Source organism: Pangasianodon hypophthalmus, chromosome 11 (genome assembly GCF_027358585.1).
Source record: "Pangasianodon hypophthalmus isolate fPanHyp1 chromosome 11, fPanHyp1.pri, whole genome shotgun sequence".
In the NCBI taxonomy this organism is placed as follows: domain Eukaryota; kingdom Metazoa; phylum Chordata; class Actinopteri; order Siluriformes; family Pangasiidae; genus Pangasianodon; species Pangasianodon hypophthalmus.
In genome coordinates this window covers 15,137,116-15,164,068 of record NC_069720.1, presented here as the reverse complement: position 1 = coordinate 15,164,068, position 26,953 = coordinate 15,137,116, and the positions used below count along the sequence as shown (strand labels likewise).

The 26,953-nt window shown below is 38.4% G+C and overlaps 2 protein-coding genes across 3 annotated transcripts; both read right to left on the bottom strand.

Moving 5' to 3' along the window:
- Window positions 1-76: 76 nt before the first annotated feature.
- Window positions 77-14,981, bottom strand: nrd1b (nardilysin b (N-arginine dibasic convertase)). Of its 2 annotated transcripts, none has more exons than XM_053237931.1 (31): window positions 14,624-14,981; window positions 13,733-13,945; window positions 13,420-13,651; window positions 12,869-12,950; window positions 11,998-12,151; window positions 11,382-11,455; window positions 10,119-10,214; window positions 9,839-9,961; window positions 9,599-9,656; window positions 9,406-9,479; window positions 9,037-9,106; window positions 8,792-8,869; window positions 8,558-8,678; window positions 8,419-8,477; window positions 7,189-7,243; window positions 6,979-7,083; window positions 6,561-6,684; window positions 5,589-5,675; window positions 5,375-5,494; window positions 5,203-5,254; window positions 4,811-4,961; window positions 4,461-4,588; window positions 3,717-3,879; window positions 3,551-3,582; window positions 3,080-3,218; window positions 2,135-2,182; window positions 1,989-2,041; window positions 1,800-1,883; window positions 1,375-1,582; window positions 997-1,086; window positions 77-834 (listed from the first exon to the last, which is right to left on the bottom strand). In XM_053237931.1, the coding sequence occupies exons 2-31, from the start codon at window positions 13,924-13,926 to the stop codon at window positions 607-609; spliced, it is 3,282 nt and encodes a 1,093-aa protein (XP_053093906.1). In that variant the 5' UTR covers window positions 13,927-13,945; window positions 14,624-14,981; the 3' UTR covers window positions 77-606. The 2 variants fall into 2 exon arrangements, with proteins under 2 accessions (XP_053093906.1, XP_026778951.1); XM_026923150.3 differs by having other exon boundaries at window positions 13,733-13,928.
- Window positions 14,982-18,052: 3,071 nt separating this feature from the next.
- Window positions 18,053-26,626, bottom strand: rab3b (RAB3B, member RAS oncogene family). The gene is made up of 5 exons (XM_026927363.3): window positions 25,686-26,626; window positions 24,975-25,199; window positions 22,976-23,094; window positions 20,559-20,683; window positions 18,053-20,432 (listed from the first exon to the last, which is right to left on the bottom strand). Exons 2-5 carry the CDS (start codon window positions 25,197-25,199, stop codon window positions 20,248-20,250), a joined length of 654 nt encoding a protein of 217 aa, XP_026783164.1. The 5' UTR covers window positions 25,686-26,626; the 3' UTR covers window positions 18,053-20,247.
- Window positions 26,627-26,953: the final 327 nt, after the last annotated feature.

Genomic DNA, 26,953 nt, shown 5'->3' with positions numbered 1-26,953 from the left:
AAGTTTAGAATAAAAAAATAAAACAATGCACGTTGATTTGTTTAAAAAAAATATATAATAATAATCACAGTATGCCTTGTTCCCAGACACATTTATTACATATATACATTTGATGAAAAGACAGATGATAAAACATGCTATACTCTGTATACGCTACAGCACTCAGTACAGATAAGCCTTGCATTGCAATCCTACATCACATTCTGTATCACATAACCTACAATGACATCTTCAAAACCTTGTTTCTCTCACAAAGACAGAAATCAAGTTAAAACATACTGCGGAAAGTAAACATCTCTGGATTCACATCTTCCACCTCTAGCATAGTCTTCCTTAGATTTGGTTAATTCTGACAATGTTATGATAAATTTCTGCAGTAAGTAGATTTTCTTTCAAAGCAGCTGATGAGAAGTCTGCATTTCTTTTGCTCACCTTTTCAGTCACCTTTTTTCTTTTGTCATGAGTACATACTGATATGAAACCTCATTGCATTGCATCACTAATGCAAAAAAAGAGTTCTTGCACAGTTCTTCAAATCTGAGGTAGCTCCTCAAGCAAGCATATCTGCACAGCTATTCCTGAGTTCCATTGGGATGAAGTTCTAAATTAGCCGAGGATTTTGTGGTAGGGATGGAGTGTAAGGGAGGAGGTGAAAGCACGGATGTCGGTAATCATGGAGGCTCCAGCAAGGACTGGTGAGGCTGGCAGGAAGGTGAGCTTGGACACCTCTCCATAGGAGGAACACTTGTCTGTATTGTCTTCACTCTTCTGCAGTGGGTCGAAGGAGGTCTGGTTGTCTCCACGGTCTTTCTCCTCCTGCCCAAAGCCAACCACCTGGGTAGAGTTGGAGGAGGGGATGCATTAGCAAAAACCTATCAGCACTTGTATTGGTGTATGTACTACAGACGCATTGGCTAAGATACTGACTAAAGTCATTATGAATAGACAGACTAAACACATTAGCTCCGGTATTTACGGATGAAGTATTGCACTCACGTGTACACTGAGCTTCTTGCTGTCTGCACGTCTGTGCTCCATATACCAAGACAGCAGATCTGCTTTGGTCATCTCCTTCAGAGCCGTAATCTGTCAGTCCAAATGACACATAATATATAATTAAATTAGCTTGCACACAAGATCTGCTAAATCCTTACCTTTTGTTTTTACCTAGAAGCATCTTTAAAGCAATAGTCTGGTGAAACATAAATTTACCCCAAATGTACCAAGGGGTATATGGATGAGTCAAGAAATGTTTGCTTGTTCAGCTTTGCACTGGTTGCTACAAGGCTAATGTTTCTAACAAATAAGAAAAGCTTCAAATGAGTCACTAGAAAGAAAGCACCAGGATGTGGACAGCATGATTTGTTTTCTCACCTCTTTGCTAAGTCGGTCAAACACGTACTGCTGGGTGACCACCTCGAACCAGTTCCTGTCCACCTCTTCGCCGAGGTGTGTATCCTCACACTCCTTCAGCTTGATCAGAGCAGTGACTTGTGCCTGAAATGCCTCATCTGACAGATTGGCCATTTTCTCACCAAAGTTCACCAAGAACTCTTCAATTTTATTCTCTACAAAGTCAGTGCTGTCAAAGTGACAATGGCTTAGTCAGACATCGCTCAAATATCACACTGTCAACTTGCATATCCATTATGACAACTGAACATATTAATAATGACCTTCAATTGCAATTTAATAAAGAAACACTAATAACTCTTTAATTGTTAACCCCATAGATATGGTATTAACTGTGTAAATATGAGAATGACCAACCTGATTCTGAAACACATTTAAAATCTCACCTGAATTTGGTTGCTTGAGTCTCAACAGTAACCGAGAAGCCAAGGATACTGGATGTGTTCCTGCAGGTAGGGTACACCTGATACCTGTGGGATGGGTTAGAAAGAACATCCATCATATTTCATCAGCACTAACCACTCAAGGACACTCAGACTTTTATAGAAGTCAGGGCAATGAATAGATAAACTAACCCCAAAGTCTCTTTAGTCCTTAGGAAGTCAAAACAGGGCTCCTCCATGTGCATCTAACCAGCAAACACACAAAACATAAAACACACACGCACACAAATAATAACATCTCCCTTATGTGGCATATAACTGAACCGTGAAAATCTTACCACAAGCAGCTCCATCAGCGCATGCTCTCTAAGGCTCTTAATCCCAGACTGGAAACAAAGATATCAGACAATATCAAGATCACAAGCACAGAACCAATTAGTAGAATATATTTCATAATTAATAAAGTTATGCCACTCGCATTGCTTCCTGGTTCCCTGTAACACAGTACATTTAATTAAGTGAGACACATATGAACAGGATTAACTCTTTAATTGAGAGCCATCGACAAACAAAATGTTCAGACGGAATAAAAGAATAAAAATAGATGTATGGACTAAGGCCTATAGATTTAGCACCATCATGTTTTAAAAAAAAAAAAAATATATATATATATATATATATATATATATATATATATATATATATATATTACACACAATATGGCTTTCTATAGTGAGATTAATTGTTCAAACAATATTCTAAATTACCCCATATGTAGTTAAATCAGCCAAGATGTTTGATGTCAAAAGTCTGCTTTTTTTTTTTTTTTTTTTAGTTTTTTTCTTACTGGAGCTACTGGGCTAATGTACTAACAAGTAAGGCACATCTGTCTCACCCAAATGTTTTTTAAAAAATTTTTTTTTATTCAAATCAGAATGCATCCAGTTCTTCGGTAATATCAGACAGACATGCCAAAAGGGCAATATTCAATTCAATTTTATTTGTATAGGGCTTTTAAATATAAACCTGGCCACAAAGCAGCTTTACTGAAATCTGGACATAGATTTAGATCCATAATGAACAAGCCAGAAGTGACTATGGCAAGATAAAACGCCCACAGATGTGATGAGGAAGAATCTTTGAGAGGAGCCAGACTCATAATGGAACTCATCTCCTTCTGGATGAGCAGACAGTGGGATTATAAATCCTTACAGTATACAGTCATATAGAGAAAAGGCAAACAGTGCATTAAGTGTTGAAAGAATACAAAACACAATAAATACCTGATAATAAACAGTGACCTCAGAGTTGGCATCACCCTTGTTTAGGGACTGGACTTTACACAGGTGATGCTTCTGTGGCAGATCCACCACACGGAACAGAACAGGAGGCTCAGTTGGAAGAGGCTGAAACTGGAGCCTCCTATAAGGCATAAGATCATATAAAGAGCCACTGAGTAGGGCTCGGACAGGAAAATGCTGCCTGCTTTAAACTGGTAAATAAAAAGCATTACAGCCACACTGATGTGCATTACTGTTGAGGTATTCTGATTCAGATCAGCGGTTCTTGTGGTTCATTCGCTTTCTTACTAAAAGATTTCAGACCTGTACAAGAACCCTGTGATACAACTGACTTGGTTTATGAAATTGGCTGATGAACTTAAAGATGTATTCATGTGGGAAATCACAAAACACGCAGTACATAGGGTACACTGAAAACCACTGACCAAAAAGAAGGGAAAAAAAAAAACTTACTCAGTAAAATACTGCAGGAACTCTTTGGACTCCTACGGGAGGAGAAGTACCACAGTAATTAGAATTAGGATGAAGCATATCTGTGACAATAATCACTACAATCTATGGAAGATAATTTTGTCTTCTTTCAAGCTCTCCTATGTTTATATACTAAAGTGTGACTCACATTACTTGTGAAGTTGCCCTGCACAAGTCCTTCGACAAACATTTGTGCCTTAAACTTGGTGACAAACTGCATCAGATCATCCATGGTGAGGTTCTTATTGATGGCCTGGTACTTCTGGATGACCGACCATCGAGAGTGCTCCAGGATCTGCAGACGCACATCTCTATGACAGAAAAGAGACTAGCCATCAACATTAAAAACAAAAAACAAAAAAAAAAAAACCAAAATCAAACAAACAAAAAACATACAGAACCAGAGAAAAAACACAGAACCGAAATCAAATCTACTGCTCTATAACGCTCAGTTGAAACAAAAATATAATGCATAGGGCCACTAAAAAGTTGGCTAAGATGGGGACACTTCCCAGGGCCACTAGAAAAGGGGCAAGACTGCCCAACTTTCTAACTGCCAGATCCTTCTTTTCTTTCAGCATGACTAAAGGAAGAATTAAAATGCAAATCAAATATGTCAGATGATGTGATCTGAATCAGTTTAAAATAAGTTTGGTGGAGATTTTTATTTAAGTGGTAAAACATTAACATAGCATTAGCATCCCCAAATATATTTTATGTACAAATAAAATCCACTTTAATAAACTAGCCATAACTGAAATGCCACTCATTTCACATTTGTATGACTATCTAGGGGGATACATTAATGTCGGAGCTAAACTCTGCAGGATAGAGGATCTCCAGAAGCACACTTCAGCATCAATAGTCTAATCAGTGAATAAAGTAGACTGACTTTCCCAGCCTCTCTGGCTTGATGAGGATGTTGAAGTATGTCTTTTTCAACTGCTCTGCAAACATGCTGAACACGTCAAGAGCTGCAGTGAAGTCTGCCAAGTAGTCTACAATCAGGTTCAGTAGCAACTGTGAAGAGACAAAATAACAGAATGGAATAACAATAGAATAACATAATGAAAGCTTTGAATGTATGGGGCTAAACTGTATAAAGTGAATAAAAATAATCCTCAGTACACAGACTTTTGAGGGGCAGAGCTCAAAATTTGTTAAATCTATTGATTAAGCAAATGAAAGATATCAAAACTGACTTTTGTTGTTTACATTTGATCTGCCCAGCCACATACTTACAGGCAGTTTGTGATTGAAACCTTTGAGCCGTATGACCAGGCCGTGATCTCCTGGAACCAGCTTGTACTCCAACTGGGCCACATCTGCGTCGTAAGCCGGCTCAGCCAAGTTATGGGCCAGGATGTTCACAAAGAGGTCAAACAGAACCAGGCTTTATGAGAGAACACAGTAACAAAGGAAAAACATAATAAGGGGGAGAAAAAAAAAAATCACTTTTCCACTGCAAGTTCTCCAACTGCTGTATACACACACGCACGTGCACACACACACACGTGCGTGTACATGCGCGCCTGTGCATGCACACGTAGAAGAAAAATTGAGCATCTGAGGTCTGCAGCACAGTTTGTATTATGCAGTATGACTGATCAAACAAGAAATTAACCAACACTCACTTTTCAGGAGACTCTTGGATCAGGGGTGTGAGCAAGTTGAAGCGGATATATGCTGCAGATAGAATTATAAAAAGATGAAAGAACATATACAATCATATGATTCAGTTCTTTCTATCACCATCTCTTCTATCACCTCTATCCCATCTTTCTATCACCTCTTTCACACACACACCTTTCGGTATTTTAAACTTTGTGTCTTTTTTAAACCACAGTCGCCCGTGGCTGTTGTCAACAATTTTGACCGGGAACTCGACGTCAGGACAGTCTGATGTTTTCAGTGTGAAATCCGTGGCTACGGGCAAACACACAAACAGAAACGGAGAGAATGTGAGCCATGCACATTTAACAGCAGAAGCACTTATCATTGAGCAGGCAGCAGAGCAGACCTATGAACTTGTTCTCAGCAGGGAGGTGAAGGGCAGGGTTCAGAGGGAAATCTCTAGACCACAGCTCGCTCCATTCCAGAGGAATATCTGTAAAGGCAAATCAACATCAATAAGGCCTTTCAACAATACACAGTTTTCATTACAGTTTAACTGTTATAAGCAAGATGTGAAATTAGTTCAGAGATTGAGTGGGACTTCAAAGCATTCAGATTACACTGCAGGTTACGGACTCAAAGATTACGTGTCAAGAAAGTCCTAAAAACTATTTTAATGAGCATCAGAAGGAAGTCTTTTCCCAAATTCTGACTTTAGTCCCCACAGATACATATTCCATCAGCCAGGTCATGTTTGGGGTCTGAAGTTTGCTTCAAGAGTCAAATGTAAATAACAATTAAGGAACGTTTATAGCCTCCAGTTCCAGCCTGATATAATGCAAACTCCATGCATTACATACTAGGTTTTAACCATGCTTTTTGTTTTCTTTGAAAAGGACATTCTAATATATTATACATTATATTATAATATTCAGCTATTTTACGGAAAAAAAAATGTTAATGTACAACCAAAATGTTTTAAAGGCAAGTGTGTGATGATTACACATGCAGTTTGCATTATGCAGCATTACACTATCTTTTGGGTACTGAAAAAATTATTATTATTTTTTTTTTAAATTAACAGTTAAAACCCTGTAAATACAGACTGTCCTTTAAAAAAAATCAGTGTTTGAGATATTGCAATTTAATCAATCCTGAGGGACTCTCTGTTCAAAAACATTTTCATTTCATCTGTCAAAGTGTTTAATTGTGAAATCAACCTTTATAGACAGAGCCACTGCTTTCATCGTTTCAGTTTAAGCCAACTTTTAAGTGCTGAAGCAACCATCAGTGCTGAAATACATTGGCCTGTCTGGCAAGGATATGACATTTACACTGTTGTATATCATATTTTGCCGATCAGCCTAATGGCTCCCACCTTCTACACTGTACTGAGTGCCAAACCACTTCTCCTTCAGTGGACACTGTCCTTCGTGCTCCGGGGATAGCAGCAGCAGGTTTGCTCTCTCAGGAGTGAGCAGCGCCAAGGCATGGGAAATCACCTTCTCACACACATACACAAACACAGATACAATTCATCTCTAAATCGTAGAAATAACCTCCCTAATCATGATATTATCTTATAAGAAACAAACAATTCCTTCAACTTAATGCTTTTAATCAGAAAAAAAAACAAAAAAAAAACATACAGTCTATAACACGATAAACAGCTTATTTTGACAGGTCAGAATTAAATACTATTAGTCTGACTCATTTTACTCTTACTCTCATCTGCAATGAATTAATAGCTACATTAAAATTCAAGCAGTAATGGAGGATGTGTACGGCATACATACCTCTGGGTTGTATTCAAACATGAGCTGGTCTCCACAGAGAAAGTCCTCTTTAGGGAAAAGCTGCATGTTCTCACAAATTTTCTCCACAAACTCAATTGGATCTGTCTGTCAAAAATGCAATAGCATGACAAGCAATGTCAACACACCTAATCTGTATTAATTTAGTCATTTCAAAACAAAAGAAGCAAATAAGTAAAGAAACAATCATACCTGCTCTTGATAGTGAAACTCATTGGCGTCTATCTTCTGAATTTCTTCATAAATCCTGGCATAGAACACAAGGCAAACAAGAGGCACATGTTCCAGCAGTAATGAACCAAGGTGCTGGGTTTAAAAATATAAAAAAATAATTATAAGAAATAATTAAAATAAATATAAAAAATAATTAAAACTAAACAAGCGATCAGTTAGCTCGGTGGTTAAATATACACTGGAGATCAAAAATAGAGAACAACCTACAACTTCCTAAATTTCAAGGTGACTGCTTAGTCCTATCTGAAATGATCTAAACACGAGTAAAAGAGCAGATTTTAAGCATATTTAATGAGTTACATATATTTTGAAGCACAGAATAAAAAACTTCAGTGAGATTTGAAAAAGAACACTGATCAAATTTAGAGAAAACTTTCAGATACCTCCCAGTTATTGGTGTTAATCTGGCAACTGGTGCTAATTTCTTTAATTATCTAACAAACCCTATTTAACTGGCAGCCTAACTTTCCAGTTTTCACTGACTTTGCAAGATGGTGAGCCGTTCTAAAGTGACTGAAACCCTCTGGCAGCAGGTTGTCCAGATGAAGGCCAAAGGGATGACCCTTTCAGCCATAGCAAGAGAAGTTGGACGCTCCAAATCTTTACAACGTCACAAAGCAGAGCTTTGTGAGAGACTAGTGACGTCCTGTGGCCGCAGATGTGCTGCAGTCATTCAAAGCAAGTTCACTTCCTACTAATTGTTGACTGTTGTAACCTCCAGAAATTTTAGCTGTAATCTTTCTCCGTGCTACAGTCATTGCTGTTCTCTAATTTTGATCATTGTGTTTTCTACAAAATAAAGTTTTTTTGTTGAAGTGCCTTGGTTAATTTGTAAAACACTGTTCTATTAGCATGGTATAGCCACAACAAAAATTCCTTCAAATGTTGAGCAATGAAGATTACATTACTCCTGAAAAAATCAAGTGTTCATAAATTGTTCTCTAAATTTGATCTCCACTGTATAGCCTATCATTTTTCTAACAAATTTCTATAACAATTTTCATGCTGTACTAACCTCTCCCTCAGAGGGGATTAGCTTGATGACATTTTTAGTCCCTGACCTAGAGAATTAGCATGAGGATTTTTTTTTTGATAGAGACTACAAAGCACTTCTGAAAGGAAAAGGATAACAGCATCTGCTAAATGCTATAAATATAAATTGCTTGTAACTGAAGCTCTGAGGCTCACCTCTGCTGGGGTTTGAGTTTCTGAAGCATCTTCATGTACTGAAACACCAAATGCACCACCTATGATAATGATAACAGTTTAAACCATGTTTTCTACTTTTTTCCCCAAGTACATAAAGAAAAGTTATCAGTTTTCAGACCTGGTAGAAATTCTGGTAGCCCTCATCTGTCAGGGTGATGGATATGCTGAAGATGGAGTAAGTAGTGTTCTGATCAAAACCTGTCTCGCTGTTGCCTCCAAACAGAGCCAACGCCCAGCACCTACACATATAAGTGTATTAGGTCAACAAGGTACAAATGGTACATCTCATTCACATTTAATGTATACCTTTATAAGGTGGGAAAATGTGGGTGGGTGATAGTACAGAACTTACTTCTTCCTGAGCACAGAGAGGATACTGCCAGCACCCTCATGTCCAACCAGCCAGGATATGTAGTGCAAAGGCTTCACCCTGTAGTGGCACACACAGACACGGACTTATTCTTTTAACAGGTTGTTTTTTTTTTTTTGAAAAATTATTTTTGTATATATGAAAACATTCAGCATGTTATAATTTATCCTGACAGCAGCAAGTTATAATGGCCAAAGTACAGTAAAGTGTCACGTTTCACCTCTAACCTGTAATGTATGCCTTGAGGAGGTAAAGCCCAGCTGATGGTGAGAGCATGGATTTTTCTAACAGGAACCACTGAAAAAGGAAAAACAGATTTAGCGATATAGGTACAGAGCAGCACTATTGTTTGAATTAGTCCTTTAATAACACAAGGACAGAAAACGTTTAAGATATAGTAACTTTAGAAGAACAAGGAGGCAGCCCAGTCAATGAGTTTTTAAAAAAAAAAAAAAAAAAAAGTATGGCTTTTCTGCCATGCTAACGTCAAGAGTCAATTACACAAACCACTATAGCAAAGTGTTCTTAAAAAGACAGAATACCCTTTAAATGAATTATCCAGAAAAGGGCATGTATGACAAAAGAGCAGGCAGTACCTCTATACAGCTTGTTGAAATCTGGTGTAGCAAAAGGGTCCTGAAGGTTGGAAAAATCAGGATGTGTCTGACCACTGACAGGAGCAAACAAAGAAAAAAAAACAATAACAAAAAAAAAAACAATAAAGACGTGTGAAAAACAATAGTGCATGGCTTAAGATGATGAATAACAACTGACGTGTAGAGCACTTACTTGTTTGGGACCTTGATGAAAATTTCCCTCACCCATTCCTCTAAAGTGTCCAGCGTCTCTGCAGAGGAAACAAAAATGGTATTGTGACAAAAATCACACAATTAAAATAAAACCTTTGGATCAAAGCATGGACAAAGCAGTTTATATTGTCTCTTGTGCAAATTCAAGCAAAGAAGGCATGGCTGCTTATATAAAAACGGAGACTAGCTTTAACACCCAAAGTTTTTTGTCGTCTGTTACCTCGGGACTGCACAGTGAGGGTCATGTAATGAGCAGAGTAGTATCTCTTCCAGAACTCCCGCAGACGCTCATAAGTATTGATCATCTTCTCCTTTGGTTCGTGCTTCAGAGTTTGGGCATTTCCTAACACATTTTACACAAAGAAAGATTCCCCTAATGTAGGTTAATACAATGTGTTAAATAAACCACTTGAGATTAAATGCAGCATAAATTTTCCTCCAGATGAAAAGTGAGATTTTTTCTTTACATAATATTATTATGCAAGGGAACATTATCTCACCCCAGCAGAATTTGCTCATCGGATGGTTGGGCTTTGCTAGGCTTCCAAAGAGCATTTCTTTGCGATGAGAGTCTGATGGCCTGGCCAACTGGTATTCTGCACAGCCATAGAAAAGCACACATTCTCTCACACACACACACCTGAAACTACAGACTCCAAGACCAGTGTCTGTAATGTATACATATAAACAAGTGTGTAAATTATTTATGTGTATTTTTTTATATATAATATACAGACACAGTTAATGTTCACATCAGAATAAAGAAAAAAGTGATCTTTCTGACTTGGCATGGTTGTTGGTGCCAGATGGTCTAGTCTGAGTATTTCAGAGTATTTCTTCTGGGAATTTCACACACAACAGTCTCTAGAGTTTACATAAAATGGTGCGAAAAACAAAAAACACTGAGTGAGCGACAGTTCTGTAGGTAGAAAAGCCTTGTTGATAAGAGAGGTCAGAGGAAAATGGCCAGAATAGTTTTGCCAAGAAGGATATAGTAAATCATATAATCACTCTTTACAACCGTGGTGAGCAGAAAAGCATCTCAGCATGCACAGTACATTGAACCTTGAGGTTGATGAGCTACAATAGAAGAAAACCACATTGGGGTCCACTCTTGTCAGTGGAACCTGATGTGGTCTTCTGCTGTTGTAACTCATCCACCTCAAGGTCTGAGGTGTTGTGCATTTGGAGATGCTTTTTTGTTTATCGTGGTTGTAAAGAGTGCTTATTTGAGTTACTATAGACTTCATGTCAGCTCAGACCAATCTGGTCATTCTCCTTTGATCTCTCATCAACAAGGTGTTTCAGCCTGTAGACCCTCCACTCACAGGATGTTTTTTTGTTTTTCACACCATTTTGTGTAAACTCTAGAGACTGTTGTGTGTGAAAATCCCAGGAGATCAGCAGTTTCTGAAATACTCAAACCAGACCATCTGGCACCAACAACCATGCTGGTTAAAGTAACAGAGATCACACTTTTTCCCCATTCTGATGTTTGATGTGAACATTAACTGAAGCTCTTGACCTGTATCTGCCTTATTTTACACATAACTGCATAAATGCTGTGATTGACAGACGAGAGACAGTATGCTATTCCTCACAGGGAGCACAGCCAATTTTGCTCTCTTGGACTCCCGACAACAGGCTGTGGCATCGTTGGTACTGAAACTTGCAATCTACGAATGCTTCTCTGTTGCGCCACTTGGGAGCCCCCAAGACTAGTATATTTAGTTTGACAATCAACATGCCGATAATATACTGACCACTGTCCACAGCTTCCACCTCCCTTTCAATAGCATCTTCTATCATCAAAGGACAGATGAAGAATTGCGCCCACCTGCAGACAGATTCAGCGATTTCAATTCCATAAAAAAATGACAGACTTAGTTTAAATCACCACTCAAAGTTTAGTCAAACCAGGATCTGGCCACGTCAAAGACAGGTGTTAGCGAAGATGCTCTATCCAAAGACTGTTCTATGTATCATACACTCACCTGGCCCCATATATAAGAATCTTGAAAGTTACAATCAAATTTACTACTTGCACTTGTGCGAGTTTCCAGTGAGAAAACAAACTTATACATATCGTAACATACTGTGCTTTTCAGAGCAAGATATAGCAAATTGACTGAAAAATTATGCTATTTAAGAGTTTTGTTCAGTTGAATAATGGCACTCATTGTTCATTTTAATGAACCATTTATTAACTATTCTGTTACTATTCACTTTTAAAAGCATATTTGTGTGAAATATGTCCCCTTCTATGCATTATGAGATTGAAAGGTCTACTTATACAGTCTACTCATTAATCAGACAGGACAATTTTATGTATGTAATTTTACAATTTCTTCATTGTGCATATGATTATATAAAACTTGCCTATCCAGAGCCTCTTTGAAGTACTTCCTCTGAACATCAAACTGGAAGATGGTCCTCTCTAAGTCAGTTGAAGCATTGTCACTGCCGCCGTGTTTCTTTAGAAATGCATCAAAGCCATTCTCAGCTGGGTACTTTTCACTACCCATAAACACCACTGACAGACAGAGAAACAGATAGACACATGCATATGCAGCAGTGAACGCTTTCTGTTAAAGATGACATGTTAATAGCAGACTGTCACTGGACAAAACTATCAGACGAAGCTCAGACAATATATAACCTTTCCACTGTGAGCAAATAACTGTAAAATGAACTACAAGTGTATGGGTACTTCCATAAAAAGCAAATAGGCCAAAAATGGGGCATTATTATTAAGATCACTCCATCACATACACAGACTCAGGGATCTTTAGCAGCTACAATACAAGATAGATAAAGAGAATAAAGGAGGAACAGACAGCATCCCAAGACATTATTCCCATCTCTCCAACCAGACATCTTCATGTAGTTGCCAGAACTACACCATGATCTTTTTCCTGCTCAATCCACAAGAAATCTTGTTATTAAAGGGACAGAAAGAAGAGTTCCAATTGAGCACATTGCAAATGCTCTTGAAAGGGCATCCTTCTAGTTACGGGAGAAAAGTCCAGCCCGGTTAGATAAGCATTTATTTAGAGCACACAGAATTTCATTTCAGTAATTTCTCAGAAACATGATGGTACCTTTCAGGAAAATTGAAAAAATAAATAAATAAAAATAAAAATACAAGCCAGAAGAAGACATCAAAATAAAGGGAAAAAAAAAACCAAAAAAACTATATGTTAATAGCTTGCATGACAGGCTGTCTGATTAAAAAAAAGATACAACTTACTGTGCTCAAGGAAATGGGCAAGACCAGGCAGATCCTCTGGATCACTGAAGCTTCCCACACAGATACATAGAGCAGCCGCTGACTGAGAAACGAGAAAGTACACTCTGTCATTAATACATGCTTTAACAATTTATTCTCTATTACTTACAGTGTTAACAGCAAAATAATCTGTAAGGGAAGGGGAAAATAATCAATTTTCAGATTCTGTATCAATGCACAAAACATGATAATTTTTAAAACATTTTATGGTGGCTTTTGCAGAAATGTTTCAAACCAAACATTTCTGATGAAAAGTAAAAACTAAGGGAGTAGTTTATTTCATAAAAATATGATGTAGACTATAAAAATTACATTTTTTTTTTTGATGAATCAAGATGAGCAACAAATAGTTTTCTTCTCTGTGGTATGCATGGAGATTCACACACCTAGTTCTAATGTCCAGATGTTCCTAAAGATCCTAACTAGCTGGATGATAAATATCAGATTAGCTCTAAACTGAAAACCTGCACGCCAGATGATCAGTGAGATGTAGAGTCATCAAGGTTTATCACCTGTTTCTCTGACGTGCCCTTCTTCATCTTTTTCCTCACTTCACCATTCCCATCTGAGTCATTACTATCTCTGTCATCATCGCTGTCTTCCTCAGACCCGCCATCTTCCTCCTCCTCCTCACTCTCATCGTCATCACCACGATCATCCGACCGCTCAAACTTACACACGCATGCTTCCTGACCCTGATCTGAGATGAGCAGTGCTCTCAGACCATTGCTCAATTCAATGTACCTGAAAGTTTCGATAAAGCAAGTTGAAAGTGGCATATGGGCCTTTATCAAGCAAATCGCCAGCTGAGAGGCCGCATCTTACCTGTATTTCTTTGGGTCACTTGGTGATTTAATTATCTCTAAGTCCTCAAGGTCATTCTCTGCTTTCTCAGCTGGGTCTCCAGAAGCAAGAGCAGCTCTCGGTTCTGTCTGAGGCTGCGGTGGCGGCTCTCCGCTCTCAGGCCTGAGCTCTTGGATAGTTCCACAGGACGTTTTGGATTTGTTTTTCTGAGGCATTTCTACAAGGAAATCAACACTGCAATTACAATTACACACCACATCACAGACTAATTAACACTGATGGCCCACATATCAAAGAATAAAAAGAAATCATAAAAACAAGTTTTTCAAAGTTCTACCCTGCAGTGAATCTGGTTTTGATTGGTTAGCTTGTTCCATGGGGTACATCTGAAACCACAGCTTCACTATAAAGTGCACTGGTTTGGGTTTTGTGTAGGGTTTTGTGGTGATGTCTAAATGCAGAGTGGAGAATATCCAGTGCGCTAATGAATTTTACAATGCAAAGCAATAAGGTAGTCTCCAAATAATACACCAGCGCAGGTACACAATACCCATAATACACCATTTCGGACACAAAACATGTACACACTGTTCTGTAACAATATAAAATCACAAAGTTACTAATGCCAGTAAACTGCTTTAACTTTTCTCTTGTCATAATCACTGACAGAAAGAATTTAATAACTAATAACTAATTTAATAAACGCACTGTCATTCAACACAAACAGCTGAACGTTAGCTAGCTACTTTAGCTTAGCTGAAGTGTCACACAGTATGGTATTCACTCTACCATGCCTCAGAAAACATGTCTCTAATGTAAGACATGTTCATCTTAAATTAAAGACCATGACAAATACTCAAAACATATACGCTATAAGTGTTTTGTCAAAGGTTCAATATGCGACATAGTTACCGGTATGGAGCTAAGAAGCTAGCTTGGTTCTTCTTTTCTCGTCTTAATGTGGACCGAATCCCAAATAACACCAAACCCCTACGTAGGTACACTACACAGGGCAGATAAGTAACGGCTTCTGTTGCATGTGTACTATACTCCAGGAGCAGGTATTTGGTATTCAGTCCTGCCCCTTAACGTGACTTTCGAAGCTCTAGTATGGGACAATGTGATTGGTGATCAGAGTTGAACACAAAAGTAAGCGATATTCCGATTGGTTTAGCTGGCAACAAGCTGCCAGAGCGACTGTAGGGAGAGCTTTTTGACAAGCATTTAAACGACCACTATGGCCCTGATTTGTGGATGTACACTGTCCGTCCAAAAAAAAAGTCATCACCTAGATTTAACTAAGCAAATAAGTAAGAGCCTCCCATTGGATAATTACTACATGGATGATAATAGGGCCTTTCGCACCGCTTTAGTTCCAGAACTAAATTTACAGTACTAAAGTACTGGGCGATTTTGCATGAACTATTTCCCAGTACCGTTTAAAGGGTTGCATTCGCACCGACAGTGGGCACTAGGAAGTGACGTAAGCCGGTCGACAGCGACGTCATTTGTGCGCGGCGTTCAACAACGGAAACAAAGAAGAACAACGTAAACAACCGGAGGATGGAGGACGCTGTGATCGGAGCTGTGTTTTTGTAGTGTCTCGCTTCCATCTATCGCTGTTCTCCATACTTGCGAAATAAGTTGACACTACAGTATGTTTACACGGCGCTTTACATCATGGCAGGTGAGGGCGTTTCCGTACGCGTTTGGCCAATCAACGTCTACTTACGTCACGGATAGTACCAGTTGTGCTGGTTAGACCCTGCTCCGGAGTAGCAGCTAATTTGGTTCTCGAAAAAGGCAGTCTGGTACTAAAATCGCACCCAGTTCCTGAGGTACGAAAACGCCAAAAAGTGGGTAGTTCCACAATTAGTTCAGGTACTGTGAAAAGGTTCCCGCGGTGCGAAAGGCCCTTATGTTTCAGCTGGCAACAAGTTATTTCACCCTAACTGATACACTGAGTAGCTTCTCATTTCTTAAACAACCATGTCGGAAGACACATCCTGTGGTCGTGGAAAAGATGTTAATCTGTTTCAGAAGGGTCAAATTATTGGCATGCATCAAGCAAAGAAAACATCTAAGGAGATTGCTAAAACTACTAAAATTGGGTTAAGAACTGTCCAACGCATTATTAAAAACTGGAAGGATAGTGGGGAACCATCATCTTTGAGGAAGAAATGTGGTCGGAAAAAAATCTTGAATGATCCTGATCGGCGATCACTTCAACGTTTGGTGAAATCAAATCGTAAAAAAACAACAGTAGAACTCACGGCTATGTTTAATAGTGAAAGTAAGAGCATTTCCACACGCACAATGCGAAGGGAACTCAAGGGATTGGGACTAAACAGCTGTGTAGCCTTAAGAAAACCACTTATCAGTGAGGCTAATCAGAAAAAAAGGCTTCAATTTGCCAAGGAGCATAAAGATTGGACTCTGGAGCAATGGAAGAAGGTCATGTGGTCTGATGAGTCCAGATTTACCCTGTTCCAGAGTGATGGGGGCATCAGGGTAAGAAGAGAGGCGGATGTAGTGCCTACCGTACAAACCTGTGGGGGCAGTGTTGTGATCTGGGGTTGCTGCAGTTGGTCAGGTCTAGGTTCAGCAACGTTATGTGCCCAAAGAATGAGGTCAGCGGACTACCTGAATATACTGAATGACCAGGTTATTCCATCAATGGATTTTTTCTTCCCTGATGGCACGGGTATATTCCAAGATGACAATGCCGGGATTCGTCGGGCTCAAATTGTGAAAGAGTGGTTCAGGGAGCATGAGACATCATTTTCACACATGGATTGGCCACCACAGAGTCCAGACCTTAACCCCATTGAGAATCTTTGGGATGTGCTGGAGAAGACTTTGCGCAGCGGTCCGACTCTCCCATCATCAATACAAGATCTTGGCGAAAAATTAATGCAACTCTGGACGGGAATAAATGTTGTGACATTGCAGAAGCTTATCGAAACGATGCCACGGCGAATGCATGCCGTAATCAAAGCTAAAGGCGGTCCAACGAAATATTAGTGTGTGACTTTTTTTTTTGGACGGGCAGTGTATATTAGATTTTCTTTTCGTGAATTAATAATTAAATGTTTACGCGACACCCTAACTTCATGATTTAACTTTGATGCATGAAATGCACAGAAACGTAAAATGTGCATTCTTATTTTATATAAAATGCACAAAAAAGGTCACATTTTTTATATAAAATTTACATCCAACACAATGCCATGCCATAATTATAAATAAAATATATAGTCTTTTGAGATTATTGGCTTCTGACAGATATTTGGATATTTTCTAATGTTATAGTGAAAATCTGTCATAGTACAAAACAGGATCATTGGCTATTTTCCTAGAGACAGTATGCTTTTTCCTAACAGCATGTCCTTATTAAGTGTTTTATTCTGCTTATACCAATACTACAGCAGAAATTTAATCATTAACGACATGTCATACTTAACGCCACATTTAATGGTGTGGGACGTCCGCGAAGCAAGACAGTTCCTGTTATCACTTACGCTATAGCGGCTATAAAAGCTAAAGCGGCAGAAATCTTTACCATATTAGCAGTTATACAGTTTTCCTTGTTAAATGACATTAAAAATCATTTTACTGGCTTATATTATGTGAGCATCTGCTGTACAAGGCTTTGTGAATTAGCTGTTAATATAGAAAAGTATTGGGATGTGCACATTTATATAAACCTGAGATTTGCTGACATTTACAAAGCAGGGTAAATTCAGTAGCTAATATAAAGATGGAATAATGTTCACTCATTCAGCTTCAGTAACCACTCTATCCTGTCTTGGTCTGTCTTGGAGCCGGAGCCTATTTTGTCTGCATGAAATTATTGCCATTCTGCAAAAGAAATATTTGGAGGCACAGCATCTTCCTCACAGTGTGCTCATGTGTCCACTGCTGGCAAATTTTCAACTCTTCCAAACTTTTAAAATGTTATTATTATGGCCCTTATTGTTTTTAATGCTTTTAAAAGATAATTAGGTGTTTTTATATTCAATATAAAAATGCAAAGGTCAGCAACTACTTGTCCCTTTTGTTTTGAAAGCTACTTGTCATGATGTTGGATGACAAAGTGATTTTACATGCGTGCAACCTTGTATTTATAGCTCGAGGAAACAGAGCATAATCAAAGGCAACAGCAGAGGACAATTTTAGCTTTTCTAGTTGCTAGGATGGAAAAACAGAATCACAGATTGTAATTTTATATAATACTTTTTGCCAATTCTTTTAAAGGGTGCCAATAATTCTACTGTTGAGTAACCTTATAGTTACCTACACACATTGGGTATCTTAGGATATGATAGAATATGCACATGATATGGTGTGAGTGGTACTTTTATTGTTACAAATTGCATCTAAAACCAACTTTTACAATGATCTGTACAATCACTCTATATCCTTGTGCAAATCTTTCTACCAGTCAAAAATCACTGACAGCAAAGTTACAGTACATCTATATGTTCCCAGCTTCGGTTATAGCATAAAAATAAATATCTACTCAGCAAAGACCAGCTTGATAGCTTACAACATCTTAATTATAAATATTTCATGTAAAATAAATTTCGAAGTAGTTACATAAAACATTGTTCATAAATGCTAACATCACTTGATTGAAAACTCAATGTATGTGATACATGTAGAACTCCACAAGGATCTGCTACGTTTCTGAAATATAAATCAGTCGTGGCACAAGTTTTACAATATACATATACTGGCATCTCTAAAGATATTTTTAATGTGTTGTCACTGTAAATGAAGCGTAAATATGTGCAGTAACAACCTGAATGTCACTTTACGGCTGAATACAGTCAGTACACACGCGCACACACACACACACACACACACACACACACACACACACAAAACATTCATATATATAGTTATATATATATATATATATATATTCCACAAGAAAATACTCACTTTTATGCAAGAGAACATGTAGGGATTTGATTTTTGTTTTGTAAGACTATTTGTAGGCTACTTGGCTTCATGCAAGTACTAAACTACCTTTGATATATCATGATACATTGAACAGTTGCAAAGTGCTCCATATGTCCAAAAACACACATTATATTGTGCCCATTATAGGTATTCAAAGGAACCTATGGCGTTATTTTATTGCCAAAAATGGAGAGCGCATTAGCTTCTGTAGCAGTTAGTAGGATATGCAATGATTACGCAGGTTACTTCAACTCTCATACAATAATACATGTGTACATGTACAAGTTACAAGTTAAATTCATCTGGCTCACTTATACTTTTTGTGCTCACCCGTTTTAGGTTTCCTTTTTTCATACTTTGGTGCAACAACACTGCCGAAATTCGTCAGCCAATCAGATTGGGTTTCAGCTGATGGCCTTCTCTACATTTTTAATAGTAGGAGGAAATCAAGATAAGCTCCTCCCATTCTGACACCATATTGCTGACGCCGGGCAGTTGGAGTGGTCAGTTATCAATATCAAGAACCATTAAACATTGACAGGCACTAAAAAATGATGTACAACAGAAAGGAAATCTGACCATGTGAGAGTAAAATGTTTGAGAGTGAGCAGGATGTGATTGTTTCCCCCATTTTTTAAAAATATTTACACAATGAGGGTGAAGAGTTGCACATGCTTCCTCTGATACATGTGTACCCATTACATCTTTTTTGAGCTGCTGCTCATGTACTGTCACATGGCAGTTGAACACACTCAGAGGAAAGTGGTGTCTGCTCTTTTTTCCATACATGAGCTCACAGATGCCCACAAATGATAATGAGATGGTTATTTATGGTCTGTTAGACTCCCAATCATGGATGGCTGTGGCATTATATGTAGATCTGGACTCGCAAACTCCCAACGGTAGGGTGAGTGCTTTTTTGTTGCCACACTCAGCCAAGCAGGACAGATTTGAGCCTGGACATCTATATTGTTATGACAGCAAATTAAATATGAGCAAGAGTGAAAGGAAGCTTGATGACCTATCAAAACTATTGTGCTCTTGACTTCTGGCAGTGAAATAACTTTATAAGAACCCACCAGCCAGTGGTTCTGCCAAGTTAAAAAACAGAGCATCAAAACCACCCTGAAACAACAGACCATTATTGTGCATAATATATAACTGTTATGGCCACTCTGCAGTTGTCTTGAGTTTAGGTCACACTTGTGCTCTTTCACTGAGCAATTATTGAAGAAAAGAAGCAGAGAGATTGTGTTAGGTGATCTTTAAAGCACCGATTATGCTAGAATAATACACCTGTTGAGGTCTGATTTACTCATGTGAGTTATCTGTGTCTGGCAGTGAGCATGTGCTTTTTTGTGCTTTGCTGGAGTCCCTGCTTTGACCTCACTCTGACCCTTAGTTAGAGGTGTGTTTAAAGTGACAGTATAGCGTTAACAGTAAACTATATATGTAACACTACATGTAAGGAATAAAAAAAAAGGCTATTTTGATGGAAATGGAAAGCAGATGAAAAGACAGGATCAGCACAATAGTCTAGCACGTGACAGCAGAGTAAACAGGCTAAATCAGCAGCAATTCTGAGGTAGCTGCGTCGGCTTGTCACTAAGCCGAGTGGTCTTAGCTCCACTGACCATGGACGGGTCTGTGTCCACTCGCTCAGACATTTTCACACAGATGATGTCCACCAGGCGCTCGAACACCTGCCTGACGTTGATGTTTTCCTTGGCGCTCGCCTCATAGTACTCAAAGCCTGAAAGAAATCACATTAGTTTATACAATTACCGGATCAAATTTAACTGTGTAATTTAGACTGCACTGAAGTTTAAATATCTGTCAGTGTTAAAGCATTTTAAAATGGCTTCTTTGTCCTACTCACCTAGTTGATCAGCCAAGTGCTTGCCTTTCTCCACAGGTATCACTCTCTCATCAGCCATGTCACATTTATTTCCCACTAAAATAACCTGAGCATTGTCCCATGAGTAGGTCTTAATCTGGGTTGCCCTGAAACAAGAAACATTCATGGTTTACTGAGTGCTTAAAATTGCATCAGCATAATACTGGGGGATATGATGATATAATATTGATATTGTGATAAATTAGGTCACAATGCTATTGTGGGTATCAGAATATCTATTATAATTTATTTTTCTGTTTTTTAAAATAACAGTTACAAACTCTGGAAACAGCTGATTTGGTGGTTAAGATTTTCAGTGTTTATTTCAGCGTTTATTATATATTACTGATTTGTTATTATTAAAAATAATTTGTAGACATTAAATAATTAGAATTTTTTTTACTAAACAAATTTTAGTTTTAAAATGCAACCTTGTTAGCAAACCTATATATCATGAGACATATTTGTGTATCATAGAAATGTCTTCAAATATTGTGATACAATATTTTGTCATATCGCCCACTACCACATCACCATACTTTCAGTGTCTGTAATTAATATGAATTAATATGTGATAAATATTAATACGTCTTCTGCACACCTCAGCATACCATCTGTAAAACACTATGCTGTCCAAAGCTGTTTATCCATTTCATCATAAACACTCATACATGCTGTCTTCAATCAATCTTCTTTCCTCTCACCGAATGACCTGCTGAATCCCACCAGTATTGCTTTAAGACAGACCATTCCACCATAACTGTCCCACTGACAGTTTCTGACCCACCTGCAGGACCCTTAGTTCTTACACTGATGTTTCATTCTTCAGCTTTTCATCCTGGCTACTCTCTCCAAACTTGGCCACACAGTATCTGCACTCAGACAGCCACTCAGGGAGATCCTACCAGGTATCATAGGTGGAGTGAAAAAGAGTCCAAGTTGCACACATCAGGTTCCACGAGGGACGGGTGTACACCAGCTCACTGTACACCAGTTTGTTGGAAATCAGCTTTCACGCCTTGTCTTATCACTGCTATGCAGATGATACTCAGCTCTAATTAGCCTTCCCAGTGGAGGATGCCTTACGCATATCTGAGCCTGGATGAATTACCATCACTTCCAACTAAGCATTTCAAAGACAGACCATTCTATCAGCTTGGCAAGAATCGTAATCCAGCCTAACACCATTTTAGCAAAATAGTGGGGCTTGTGACCAACGTCTATAGCATTCCACTTAATATACTAGCACTTAATACAACTATTCATTGTAGAGATTGCTTCCTCTGTTCCACAAGTTTTGTTTGTAAGCTTTACATAAAAAATAAACCTTTACCAGTTATAAATATACTGTAGGGTCCAAAATCTGGGATTTTTTCCCATTTAAACCTGGAAATAAACAGAAAGTTTTACATTTTTTAAAATTTAAAACAAAAAAGGAAATGGTCAATATCCTGAATATTGCATATTCAAGATTCTGCACTATTTTCAGGTCCCTATTTAAATGTAAGTATCTTGTACCATGTTATTTCCTTTGTACAAAATGTCAGATTTTCCTTGAGTCTTGCTCCTTCCATTCCTTCCAGCATGTGTTCAGATGACATGCTGATGGATTTGATCTAACATAGATCATCAGGTTTTACACAAACTTGTGGAGTCCATGCCAGCTTGCATTCACATTATCATTGAAGCAAAAGGGAGTACGTACCAAATACTAAGAAATTCTAAAATTCATGTAAAAATTTCTAAGATTTTACTTTTCACTCAAGTTGTTGCTGATCATATAATATGTAATAAAATATTTCATATTAAATTAGAAAATAATGCAAAATAAAAGCGTTTTCACTAGTGGTCTCGGACCTTTTGATCCCACTGTGTATGTAATGTTGTGGCTGTGTGTGACTTTACATGATTGTCCAAATTTTCTATCAGTCACAAATGACAGCAAGCAAAGTTACAGCACTTTTATACTATAGGACAAAAATATGGAAGCAAAAAATAGATTTTGGGTATTAAGTATTGAGTATTAAATAATTATATATATGTATGTATCTACACATACTATACTATACTATACTATACTATACTATACTATAATATAATATAATATAATATAATATAATACAATATAATATAATATAATATGAAGAATTCATTACTTTGACCAAGTGTTTCCCCAAACCTGTCTGTCCCTGTCCCTGCTGCACTTAAAATGTCCACTACTCCAGCACAGCCTCATAAAGAACTTGTTACTTAGCTGCTAAATTGACTCAGGTGTTTCCTGGAGCAGAAAAAGCACTAAGATGTCCAGTGCAGGGGGACTCCATAACCAGGATTGACATTCACTCTTCTAGAAGACATGATAAGAGTTTTAAATGACTACAGCTCTAATTTCAACTCACCAATCCTGTACTGCATTAAACGACTCCTCATTAGTGATGTCATACATGAGAATGAAGCCCATTGCTCCTCTGTAGTAAGCTGTGGTGATGGTCCTGTAACGCTCCTGACCTGCTGTATCCTGCACAGAACAAAAACAGCACAAAACATTTAAATCTATAATGCATACTGTGAGGGTTTTATTATGATACCACAAGGTATTCATGATCTTTAGAAAGCTAGTGGAAATAGTGGGTCAGGGTTCATTGGAAAGGTTCAGAGAAAAGGTCATGAAATGAAAAGGCCAACTCATGCATTAATGATTATTGATGATCTGATGGTCTTTGTCATTTGTGACATGAATTATGTCTTTATGTCACTGTAAGAATGATAGCTATATTAGTATCACAAGCGGTAACTCCTAGTCTCCTAATATCACTACATCTGAAAACCAGCTTGTGACGATCATTTTCATGGCTAAGGAACTGAAACTATTAGCAGGTTCTTGACCAAACTGAAGAATCATTATCTTCATTATTCATTGATTTAGACATATTGATTATTAGCATCACTAGAGAATGCCTTTAATAACGGTTGCATCAAACAGTAATATACCTGTTTATATGTTAATTAATTTTCTTTATACCACAGAGCTATTGAGTGCTTGTTTCTGATTGGTCAGAAAGTGATTCTTTTTTCAATAACAGCAGCTCTGAGAGTAGTTACAGCTGCAAGGCACATCACATTTTTATATTAATAACACATTGTTTCTATAGTAACAGCTCATTCACAGGGACTTGCATGGCTGTGCTTCACATCCATCGAAGCCAGATATAAATATCATGGGGACTACTATGTAATCATAATGGATTAATAAATATGTTCTTATTTAACAAAAACAAAACATATAGCCTAATTGTTGTTATGGTAAAGTCTTCTATAGGGAGATTTAGCATTTATGGAAGGAGTCTTCAGAGTCAGTAAGGTTTCTGACATGAAAAGTTATCTCAACAGAGGAGTTTAACATGACAAGCTGTGTTTTTTGTATAATTAATTTCAAGAAAGAGAAAAAAGAGATGCCCCGTACTTATTGCATAAAATGTCAAATTGGTTATATTTAGTGACAATCAGCTTAGTGGTGCCTAATAAACTGACCTTGGCAGATGAGTCCAAATCACCACTGAGCATGTCACAGATGGTTCAGATTACTATAGATCAGCAGGATCTCTACGTGAGCAGGAAAACTACGACGACATATGAAGGCTGCTTCATTAAAAAACACCACAACATGGTTCATTTGAAGCATACTTTATCAGATGAAAAGCTGCGGCATCGTCAGCATCATTCATTGAATCCTTTCCACCATCAGCAACTTTGCAGCTGTTTTTGAGGAGCTATTTTTACCATCTCTCACTCCTGTTCAATCAGCATTGATTACAACTTGCTTACCACAAACTGCAATTTACTGAAGCTACTGTCTTCAGACTTAAGGGTGTGTTTACTCTCCAACCCCCACCCCCACCCCCCCACCCCACCCCACGAGGAGCAGCTTTAATTGGCTCTGAGCGTCATTCTGCTGTGTGCTGCTGTACTGCTGCCATGACAACCAGCACTGATGATGCAAGCAGAGGGAGGCTTTTGCCTCGCTTTTCCTCCTGAATAAAATACCAATTCCATTCACAGTCTGGTAGAGGGATGTGCACTGAAAGTACTCTGAAATGCTTCACCTTAAAGGCGTTGGGGTCATAGCACGCATCGATGTGTGCCTATAATAGATCTTTCACCAAAGTGCCCGGTATGCAAGATCTGTCCTGAGGTTGATATTCTATCACTTACCATTATATACCATCTGTTCCCAGACAGTGTGAATTCACACTGTATTGTTATTTTTGTGCAGGACAAAAATATGACTCTCAATTGGGGTGTACATATTCGAATATAAAGTATGAGAATGAATTCATAAACACCAACTAAAAGGTATCCACATATGAACACATGAACGTATGATCTTGATGGACTCACCCAGATTTGGAGTTTGACCCTCTTGTCATTGCGGTAAACTGTTTTTACTTTGAAGTCAATGCCAACGGTGCTGACAAATGAGTTGCTGAAGGAGTCGTCTGCATATCGGAATAGGAAGCTGGTTTTGCCTACGCTGCTGTTGCCTATAATGAGAAGCTTGAACATGTAGTCAAAGTTCTGGTCAGAGCCATCTCTTTGTCCGAAGCGGTGATCTGCTTTCGCCATCTGTGAACGCACAGAACCAGACAGGTGTGGAGATGTAGCTCTGAGCTGTGAAAATGATTCCAACACACTACCATTTCAGTTCAATACAGGGTGGAAAAAGCCTCCACAGGCCATCATGGTGTATCTACTGAGGCTCGGTCCGGCTCTTCATCTGCGATCAACACATCTCTCTGAGACGAGCTGATATAGTTAATATGCATTTAAAAATAATGTACATGCAGCATGTTATCTACAAATATGAATGACTGAACAGATTTAATAAGCTGACATTTTAGAATATTATAGACATTACAAATAATAAGGTGTAAACAATGAGCAGGTGAGAAGAGCTGGCGCACACACACACACACTGTCTTTAACGATGGCCTGAACGACGACATACTCAGACGACTGACATGAAATGTGCTGTGTGTAGAAAACATGCACTTCTGATCCTACACATCAGGCCGGTTAATTAATGGTCATATGATAGAGATGCTCTCCTACCTCGAGTGTGTGAGCGCTGCTTCCCTCCGTCCTTCCTTCTAGGTGGGGGCGGACTGCACTGATCGGAGACGAACCGTTTTGGACGAATCGTTTCCGTCTGAAATATTTTGAATGGGTCGAGTGAATCGATTCGCAAGTACGAACGAATCGAAAGTTTTCCTTTCATCCGAAATTTTGAGCCAAGGTGTACTTTTCCCAAGTCACAATGATACACAACCACAGGGTAGAGGCTACTGTTTCGCCATACTAGCCTACTTAGTACTATACACTCCCAGATACAGCGAAGTAAACTGTACCAGTCCTTGTCACTGTGGTTGTACCATCAAGCCTACATCTTTTGTACCTTTAGTATGTCTCTTTTACCTAGAAAGGTCCATGTATCTCTAAAGCTATACTCTATAAGCTAATTAATTACCTTAAACATTTTAAAAGTACACTACATTCACACCTCCAGGTGAAAGACATATTAAAGGTACTTTTTCAGAGTGGAGAAGTTGATGATGTTAATGACGTATAGCTGTAAGCTATCTTGATAGCCTAAACATATTTTGTTGTGTACACTACAGGTCTCAACAACGAACACACAAAAATCCACCTTCTGTCTTCCACTACCGATGAGTGACGAATCAAATGAATCAAAACTCACAAACAGGTTCTGCTTCAAAAGAACCGAGTCTGTGAAATGAGTCATAACGTCCATCACTAGTTTATAGAGCAGGGAAAAGGATGGTAAACCTCAAGAGAGCCATGTAGAAGGGTTATGATAGTGCTGTTACCACTGTAACCGGTTAATCACAGAGACGACCAATACACTGAAACACTGTACATTACCACTGTAACTGGTTAATCACAGAGACGGCCAATACACTGAAACACTGTACATTACCACTGTAACTGGTTAATCACAGAGACGGCCAATACACTGAAACACTGTACATTACCACTGTAACCGGTTAATCACAGAGACGACCAATACACTGAAACACTGTACATTACCACTGTAACTGGTTAATCACAGAGACGGCCAATACACTGAAACACTGTACATTACCACTGTAACTGGTTAATCACAGAGACGGCCAATACACTGAAACACTGTACATTACCACTGTAACCGGTTAATCACAGAGACGGCCAATACACTGAAACACTGTACATTACCACTGTAACCGGTTAATCACAGAGATGACCAATACACTGAAACACTGTACATTACCACTGTAACCGGTTAATCACAGAGATGACCAATACACTGAAACACTGTACAT

Bases quoted from the DNA above. Each gene is read 5' to 3' on its own strand.
- rab3b (XM_026927363.3), bottom strand. From the start codon at position 25,199: ATGGCGAAAGCAGATCACCGCTTCGGACAAAGAGATGGCTCTGACCAG. The intron at 23,095-24,974 runs GTGAGTCCATCA...TGTTCTGTGCAG, and splicing joins GGGTCAAACTCCAAATCTGG to GATACAGCAGGTCAGGAGCG. The intron at 20,433-20,558 runs GTGAGTAGGACA...GATTTCTTTCAG, and splicing joins GCACTTGGCTGATCAACTAG to GCTTTGAGTACTATGAGGCG.
- nrd1b (XM_053237931.1), bottom strand. From the start codon at position 13,926: ATGCCTCAGAAAAACAAATCCAAAACGTCCTGTGGAACTATCCAAGAG. The intron at 9,480-9,598 runs GTAAGTGCTCTA...TGCTCCTGTCAG, and splicing joins TTCATCAAGGTCCCAAACAA to TGGTCAGACACATCCTGATT. The intron at 1,583-1,799 runs GTGAGATTTTAA...TCACTTTGACAG, and splicing joins ACTCAAGCAACCAAATTCAG to CACTGACTTTGTAGAGAATA.